The sequence below is a fragment of the Kogia breviceps genome, chromosome 15, assembly GCF_026419965.1.
Source record: "Kogia breviceps isolate mKogBre1 chromosome 15, mKogBre1 haplotype 1, whole genome shotgun sequence".
Lineage (NCBI taxonomy): Eukaryota > Metazoa > Chordata > Mammalia > Artiodactyla > Physeteridae > Kogia > Kogia breviceps.
The window spans coordinates 84994226-85002459 of NC_081324.1; the positions used below are offsets into that span (position 1 = coordinate 84994226).

Sequence of the window (8234 nt, forward strand, 5' to 3'; positions counted from 1 at the left end):
GCACACGGGCCCAGCCGCTCCGCAGCATGTGGGATCTTCCTGGACCGGGGCACGAACCCGTGTCCCCTGCATCAGCAGGCGGACTCTCAACCACTGCGCCACCAGGGAAGCCCAATTTCCTGTATTTTTTCTACCATTTGACTTAAGTTATTTTGTTGAGTGGTAAGTGCGTATCAGTCTATTTGGGTTTTTCCTGACTTTATCAATTAGGCTGCTTTTGGCTGCAAGTAATGGATGTCCAAATAGCAGTTCTTAAACGATCCAGTTTATCATATCATCTCAATGAGCTGGAAGTCTGCAGGCAGCTCTTCTGGGGCTGACACTGTGGCTCAAGGGTTGTCAGGAGCTCTCTGTCTTTCTGTTCTGCCATCTGTAGTTGGTGGTGGGTACTGCAGTTCCTCAAGGTCAAAAGAGGCTGCCAGAGCCCTCCTGTCACACCTTCACTCTACAAGACACCAAGATGAAGGAAGGAAGTATAGAGGAAAAAGGGCCCTTTGCCTCTTTCATCTGATCAGGGAGAGCAATCTTCCCACAACTCTCCTTTACATCTCATTGGTCACCACTGGGTCATATGCCTCAGTCAGAAGAGTCCCTGGTGTGAGGCTTTGTGGTTGGCTGAGACCTATGAGAATCCATACCCCTGCTCCCAGGGCTGGACACACTGCCACTCAAACCAACTGGGAGTCTGTTGAGAAGGCAGACAGGGCTATGCTGAGGGGTCCTGGGGGTCCTGGACTGTGCTGGGGCAACAGTGGGTGGAGGAGGTGAAACGCATCCTTCTCGGGGGGCTAATGGATCCTGGAGTCAGACTGCCTGGGGTCAAATCTGATTCGGCCACTCCCTGCTGGCAGTGTGACCGTCGGCAAATTGTTTCACCCCCTCTGCGCCTCAGTTTCTTCAATCAGAAAACAAATGGATGGTTGTGAGTTAGAACGTGTCAGCCCCAAAGAGTGGACGACAGGTGTTGCAACAAAAACTCGGTCACAAGTGTTTCCAGCAGCACTATTCATAACAGCCAAAAGGTGGAAACAACCCAAATATCCAATTACAGCTGAAGGGGTAAACGAAGGTGTCATATCCACACAATGGAATAGTATGCAGCTATGAAAAGGAATGAAGTCCTGATCCGTACTACAATGTGGATGGACCTTGAACACAAGTGCCAGAAAGCCAGACACAAAAGCTCACATATTGTATACTCCCTTTTATATAAAATGTCCAGAATAGGTCAATGCATAGAGACACAGAGCAGGTGGTTGCCAGGGGCTGAGGGAGGGGAGAGTAGCAGGGTACAGGGTGTTTGTTTTGGGTGATGAAAAAGTTCTGCAACTGAATATAAGTGATGACTGCACAGCATCGTAAATGTACTAAATGCCACTGAATTGGACACTGTAAAATGGTTAAAACGGTAAATTTTATGTTATGTATATTTTACGACAATTAAAAGAAACCACGCAAAGCACTTCGAGCTATCCCTGCCCGGCAGGTGTTAAATACCGTGTCCTTGCTCCTGATGAGTATTGGTTCTGTCCTCCTAGCGTCTTTATTTTTCAAAAATTTTAAAAATATTTATTTATTTGGCTGCACAGGGTCTTAGTTGCAGCACACGGGATCCTTTAGTTGCAGCATGTGAACTCTTAGTTGCGGCATATATATGGGATCTAGTTCCCCGACCAGGGATGGAGCCCCGGCCCCCTACCTTGGGAGCTCAGAGCCTTAGCCACTGGACCACCAGGGAAGTCCCTACCCTAGCATCTTTAATCTTGCTAAAAAATCCCACCCCTCTGGCACCTTTCTCACACTCACTCCCACCACTGCTCCTGGGCATCCAGGGAGCTTTCTATTGCTTCCAGGCCATGCTGGAACTTCCAGGGGGAGCTGTTTAGGTTGCTTTCTGCATAAACACTCTAGGATGCCATGCTTCCCAGGGGTCTCCCCACCCTCTGGGGCACGGCCTGAAAGTGAACCCCAGCCCCTTCTGTTCTCCATTTTCACATGCTCATCAGGGCTCTGCAGCCTCCCCGGGCTCAGTCCTTAATCTACTGTCCTTCATTCATTCGACCACTATTTATTGGACATTCCCCTTGCACTCAGCACTGTTCTTGACGCCAGCCATTTGGTGAACAAGTCAGGGGCAGTGGAAGAGACCAGCAGTCAAGAAGTTTCTTCGTGTACACATGATACCAGTAGTAACTGTTATCAGAAAAATTAAGTGGGGAAAGGGGACAGAGAGAGATGGGGTACTTGAGGTCCTGGGTCCCCAGAAAGCTTGTCAGAAACGGGCGCCCTTCCTTCCATCGCTGGTCCACATATCCAGGAATGGTATCATTCTTGATTTCCTATATAAGTGAGTTTGATAGCTTTTAACTTTCCTTTTATTTATTTATTTTTGGCTGCACTGGGTCTTTGTCATTGCGTGGGCTTTCTCTAGTTGTGGCAAACGGGGGCTACTCTTCGTTGCGGTTTGTGGCCTTCTCATTGCGGTGGCTTCTCTTGTTGCGGAGCACGGGCTCTAGGCACAGAGGCTTCAGTAGTTGTGGCACGCGGGCTCAGTGGTTGTGGCTCGCGGGCTCTAGAGCGCAGACGCAGGACTTGTGGCTCTGGGGCTTAGTTGCTCCGTGGCATGTGGGATCTTCCTGGACCAGGGCTCGAACCAGTGTCCCCTGCATTGGCAGAAGGATTCTTAATCACTGCGCCACCAGGGAAGCCCCGATCGCGCTTTTTTGAGAGGTTCCCCTGCCGCACCATTTACAGGATGGCGGAGACGTGATTGAGTCGATTCTGTTCCCTGGAGAGAATGCCAGCGACAGTTCAGGTAACCGTGAGCATTTGCATTGGAAAACGAAGACAGTCCCTCTTTGCAAAGAACATCTCGACTAGTGAGTGAGTCACGATGGGGATCGCTGCCCGCGGGTTGGAAACGTTGGAGGTGCAAAGGATACGGGGTCTTTTAAAGCCGCTCTGAGCTGGGGGAGGCGGGGAAATCTCTCTGCTTAGTACTCCCCTCGCCCCCGCCCTCACCGCAGTCTTTTCCTCTGCTCAGGCCAGGCCCGCAGTGCCAGCGACAGCCACGAGATGGCAATGTCGCTCTACGCTTGTTGCCCGGCGGGCGCGTGGGCTGAGCTTGGGGGGTGGGTGGGGGTGGGGAGGCGGGGAAGGGCGCCAGAGGGCCCGCGTTGGGGGCGGCTGCCTGGTGGGTAGGCGGTGGTGGGGCCTGGGGGAGCCTAGCCCGGAGGAGAGGGCCTTGGGCCAGGGGCCGAGGCTGGCTCCTAGTTGGATCTTCCTCCCCACGTTTACAGAATGTAGGGCAGGGCCATTCCTGGCCTCAGTTTCCGCATCTGTATACAAGGGGAGGGTTTGAACTGTGTAATTCTTATGATCCTCCCCAAGCTCTGAGGCCAGCAGGCTGGGGGTGAGATTCCCGGATTTGCTGGGCGGGGCGATGGGGTGGGAGGCCTGGGATCTGCTAGGTCCCCACAGCCAGTCCCTCCCGCCTTGCCTGAGTACCTTCAGGGTCCAGGAGGGCCTTTTCTGCTCAGAACGACCCCTGAAATACTCCCATTAGACAGAGACTCAGGGGCCTGATTAATGTGCAGAAATCTCACCCAGCCACGGGGTAGGCTGAGGCAGGGCTGGAGTTCTCATCTCTACTGATGTATGAGCTCAGAGAGGGTTAGGCGCTTGTCCAAAGTCACACAGCCCAGGCGTGGAAAAGCCACCTTCAAAACCAGATCCTTCTCCTCAGCCTCTGGTTCCACCATCATCAGCCTGGATCAGGGAGTGGGGGAACCGTGTCTACCTCAGCTCCTGAACAGCAGGACTTTGAACGATACGTGAGAGGGGCTCCAGAGGGAGTGGGCTGTGTAGAGGAGTCTGTTTTAGGTGGTGTGGTCTGGGAAGGCCTTTCTGAGGAGGCGACATTTGAGCTGAGATCCGAAGGGAGAAAAGGCCACGGCAGGAAGACCCCGGAAGGCTGGGCCAAGAGTAGGAGACGGTGAGAGCAAAGGCGTAGAGGTGGGAAGAGGGCGAGCCCAGGATTCTCCGGGAGGCCGGGCCGGCTGGGGTGCAGACGTGGGCTGGGTGGCTCTGTGGGGTGCGACGGGGTGGTCCTGAGTGGGCAGAGGCAGGCGATCACTGTCTGCCGTCACCGGATACCACGTGACCCTTGGCCTGGGGACTCACTGGACCCATTCAACCCCTCCCCCTGCACCCCTGCTAGAAGATGACTTCTCCTCCGTGCCCACAGCACCTCCCCCAACCCTGCTGCCCAGTCAAGATGCCTGGGGCATCCTGACATACACATCGTGGGTCACTCCTGCTTTGTGCCCCTGCGGTGGCTGTCATGCCTTGAGTTTGGGTTTTCCCCTCTTCTGAGCTAGAGAACTCGCCCCTACCGTCACCCCACACGGGCCTGGCACGCAGTAGGTGCTCCGCTCAGCAAATACTTATGAATGAGTAAGTCGGAAAGAGAAGAGGTAGCTTTGGCAGCTGGGCATGCAGGATCCCAAGAAATGCCTGGCAGTGTCTCAGGGGAGACGGTCACAGAGAGGGGACAGGCGGGCCCCGTGCAGGGCCACCCCAGGCCCAAGGACACCGCCCACCGTCCAGCCTGTCATGTGGCTCTCCCTGCATCCCAGGCTCTGAGCCCAAAGGGGGCTCAGCCAGGGCATGGGTTCCTTGCATAGGGAGTCTGGTAGCTTATGGGGGAAATCCCTTTATGTCTGGCAATCAACCTGGGCCTGAGACTGGCCACCTGCCCTTAGTTCTTTCTTCGTTCTTTTATCTAGGAAGAGCTGAGTACTGCCTCTGCTAATGAGCTTGTCTGTACTAATGAAGCAGATTCCCTGTCCGCCCCCCCCCACCCCAGTCTCTCCTTGCCAGCTGGGAGGGGCAGAGGATTGTTCTGACGTGTGCGCTGGGCCCACAGAGGAAAACCAGATACATAATAATAATAACTATCATTATTGGCCATGCGGACAGCGGATCCCTTTACATGAGTTCTTACTTCATAGGTCAGGGGCTTTAGATACGTTGTGTTCTGGGACACCAGGCAGGTGCCGCAATGGCGTCCATTTCTCAGATGGGGAGACTGAGGCTGCGGAGGTTAAGTGACTCCCTCCCGGGCACAGCTAGGGTGGCAGAGCCGCGATTCTCTGCCAAGACCCCATGGCTCTGAAGTCTTCCCCAAATTTGTCTTTGCATATGCCTCTGCGCCCTGCCTCATTGACTGTTTCCAAAGAGTTTGACCCACTGTTTTCACGAAAAACCAAGACTCTGGAGCCAGTGGCTGTTACGATGGGGCTGGGGGCAGAGCAGACTCCGACGCCGGAGGACCCCTCCCCCCGCCAGGCGCCCGCTCTTCCGGCTGTGGGGCAACGTTCAAGGCATCTGGGGCCTGCGGGCGGTGTCCGCACGTGCGCCCGGCATGCTTCATCCATTTTGTTTCGCCCCTGTGGCCTAGCCCGGGTTGGGGGTTGGGACGCCCGGGGCAAGGGGGGGAATCTAGGACTTCCGGAAAACGGGTACTGTGGCCCCCGCCGAGGCCCTGCCCCCGGGCTGGAGGAACCCGACCACCCGGTCCCCATCTCCGCCTCTGCTACACCCCCGCGCGGTCGTAGTTTGACCCCGCGCCGGGAACTCGTTCCGGGGACCGCTCTGGCCCGCGCCCCTCCCTCCGCGCGCTCTTAGGGCCTGCGAGAAATGGGCAGGCGTGGCCTCTCGCTCGGGTAAAGAAGGGCCCCCGAGGGTCTCCGCTTCTCGCCACCCGTGGGGCGCCATCCCCGAGGCGCCATCGGTCTCGCTCAGGACCCCTGACCGCGCCCAGCCAGCGCACCCGGCCCCGATCCTAGGGCTGTGCAGGAACTCCTCAGGTAGCCCCCGACTCCGGAGGCCACCCCTGTCCTCCCTCCCCACGGGCACCCCCAAGCTGTGCCAGATGTGTCCCAGGACCTCTGGGCTGCGCTCCGTCTCCCAGTCCCCGTCCCCGCCGACCCTGACCCTGCAGACGTCGCTGCCCCATTCCGAGGACCCTCCCCGTCTCCCTTATCCCGCGACCTTGGGAACTCCCGCCTGCGGCCCGAACGCGCCCGGATCTGTCCGCACTTTGCCCAGCAGGTCCTCCGTCCGGCGGTCCCGGTCCCCGCCAACGCCCTGACCACCCCCGCAGGGCTCCCCAGGCCTCCGCGGCCCGGCGCCCTCCCCCGGGGACGCCAGGAAGTGGCGCGTCCCGCCGCCTATCGCCGGGCGGCCGCCTGGTGCCCCGTCTCCCGGCGGCGGGCCCCTCCCCCGGCCTCCCCGGCCCCTCCCCCTCCGCCTCGCCTCCCTCCTCCCCGGCGCTCGCGCCTCGCTCACTCTCTCGCTGGCTCGAGGGGCGGCCAGCAGCTGGCGCGGGCAGAGGCGGCGGCGGCGGCGGCGGCGGCGCGACCGGGATGGGACGGGCGCCTGGGCGCGGGAGCCGCGGCGGCGGCGGCGGCGGGGGCCGAGCAAGTCGGGCCAAGTGCGGGGCCGCCGGCCAGGGCGCCAGGCGCTGAGCCCCCGCGGCCCCCGGCTCCCCGGCCGCGCACGGCCGAGCCCGAGAGAGCGCGCCGAGGCGCAGCCCGGGAAGCGCCGCCAGCGCCGGCCGCCTGCGTCTGGGGAAGAGCGGCGCCCTGGGAGCGAGCCATGCCCGGCGCCCGAGCGTAGCCGCGGGGGCCGCTCCCGGGAGCCGCGGCCGGGCCCACCGCGCGCCGAGGACCATGCCGCCCCCGGGCCGGGCGCCGCCGCTCGGGCTCCTGCTGGCGCTGACGGCGCTCCGGTGCGCAGGTAACGCGCGTCCCCGGACCCCATCCCCGACCCCGGGCGCCGCGCATGAAGTTGGCTCCCGCACGGGGCGGCCACCTCCTTCTCAAGTCCCCGGTAGCTTGCGTCTCCCGGACTTGCACGGATCTGGGGAGACTCTGGGAACCCAGGGGTCTCCAGCCCGCACCCCTTTGCCCAACGCGAGAGCCCGCCCGCCTTCCCTCCCCAAACCCCCAGCTCCCCTGCGGATCCGTTCAGGGCGCAAGGGGGGCAACCGGCCGGGTGCACTCAGCCTCACCAGGCGGGTTCCAGGAACCGAGTCCCCTCCCCGCCTTGGGGCAGCGTCTCCCCAGGACCCGGGTCCCGCGGCGGTTTTGCGGTGGCAGGGAGTCGGTGGGCCCCTTCTGCCTGTTTCCTGATGCCCGCGGACGCACCGCCGGCTTTCCCAGGACACCTGCGGGGCCCCACCTTGAGGTCGTCTCGGTCGGAGCCGTCTGGCTGGTCCGCAGCCCCTCCCCACCCTCCTGCTTTTACATCCCCGCCGAAGGTGCCCCCTCCCCAAGTGGCCTCCCCTTGGCTGCTGCGTAGCCCGCTGCTCGCCTCCTGGAAATGCGGGCTGCCCCAGCGCCCTGACCCTAGGGCGGCCAGGCAGTTCAGGGCGCGCAGGGCCGCCTGGAACGTGGTACTGGCCAGAGCCATTGCTTGGGTACCGTGGAGCCGGGCTCCCCGCTGGCACCGGCGCAGCTGTCGCCGAAACCTAGCGAGTGGGAAAGGCAAAATAGTCAGGTATTTTGGGTCTCCGCCGGAGTTTGGAAAGCTTTCTACCACCTCGGTGTGGCTACACGTTGGTCCTAGAGGACGTTTATCCTAAAATGCCAGTCCCTCCCCTCCTCCCACCCCAAGCCTGGAGGAAATTCTAAAGGCTCAGAGGAACCGGGAACAGTCACCAGCAGCATTCATGTGCATTTGGAGAGCTCGGTTCCCCAGACCTGTTAACACCGGGACCCGTGGTTTGGGGCCAGGTAGCTTTTTGCTTGAGAAGATTCGTCTCATCTTCTTAATAAACAAACCACACAGCCACCCAGAACGCAGCAGCAAAATACAACTGTAACTTTTCAGCTTTAACTGTCTTGGAGGGTTGCAGTTAGGAGCACACCTCGTATGCTAACTTAATGTGTGATGTATTTGCGTGGAAAAAGTAAATATTGTCTTCCTTCCAGATGCCCTCAAGTGACCCAAAATATTTAATAAAATCTTCCACTCGGAGAAAGCCTTTTGTCAGAGACATCCATCGGCATATTCAGCTTTGGCTCAATTTAGAGAGCGGTGTTGGGCTTGACGTGGATGAGTCTTTAATCTGCTTGGCTAATAAGCAGCTCTGATAGCTGTTTTGCTCTTCGCGTTGCTGGGGTCGAGGCTGTTTCCTCTTAGCTGAAGCCCTGGAGCCCGTTCCCCAA

At 59.4% G+C, this 8234-nt stretch overlaps 1 protein-coding gene and 1 long non-coding RNA gene across 3 annotated transcripts in view; one reads left to right on the forward strand and one right to left on the reverse strand.

The window, feature by feature from the left end:
• Nucleotides 1-2052: 2052 nt before the first annotated feature.
• LOC136792684 (uncharacterized) lies at nt 2053-6177 on the reverse strand. Its single transcript, XR_010836829.1, has 2 exons — nt 6055-6177; nt 2053-2663 (listed from the first exon to the last, which is right to left on the reverse strand). It is a non-coding gene; the product is annotated as an uncharacterized lncRNA (long non-coding RNA).
• A 378-nt stretch (nt 6178-6555) lies between these two features.
• Nucleotides 6556-8234, forward strand: part of TMEM132B (transmembrane protein 132B) — a 383413-nt gene continuing 381734 nt past the window's right edge. Inside the window, exon 1 of one of the 2 annotated variants that reach the window (XM_067014888.1) lies at nt 6556-6801. In XM_067014888.1, the coding sequence (XP_066870989.1) occupies nt 6735-6801 (67 nt within the window). In that variant the 5' untranslated portion in view covers nt 6556-6734. The remainder of the gene's footprint in view (nt 6802-8234) is intronic. The other variant, XM_067014887.1, reaches the window with a different exon arrangement.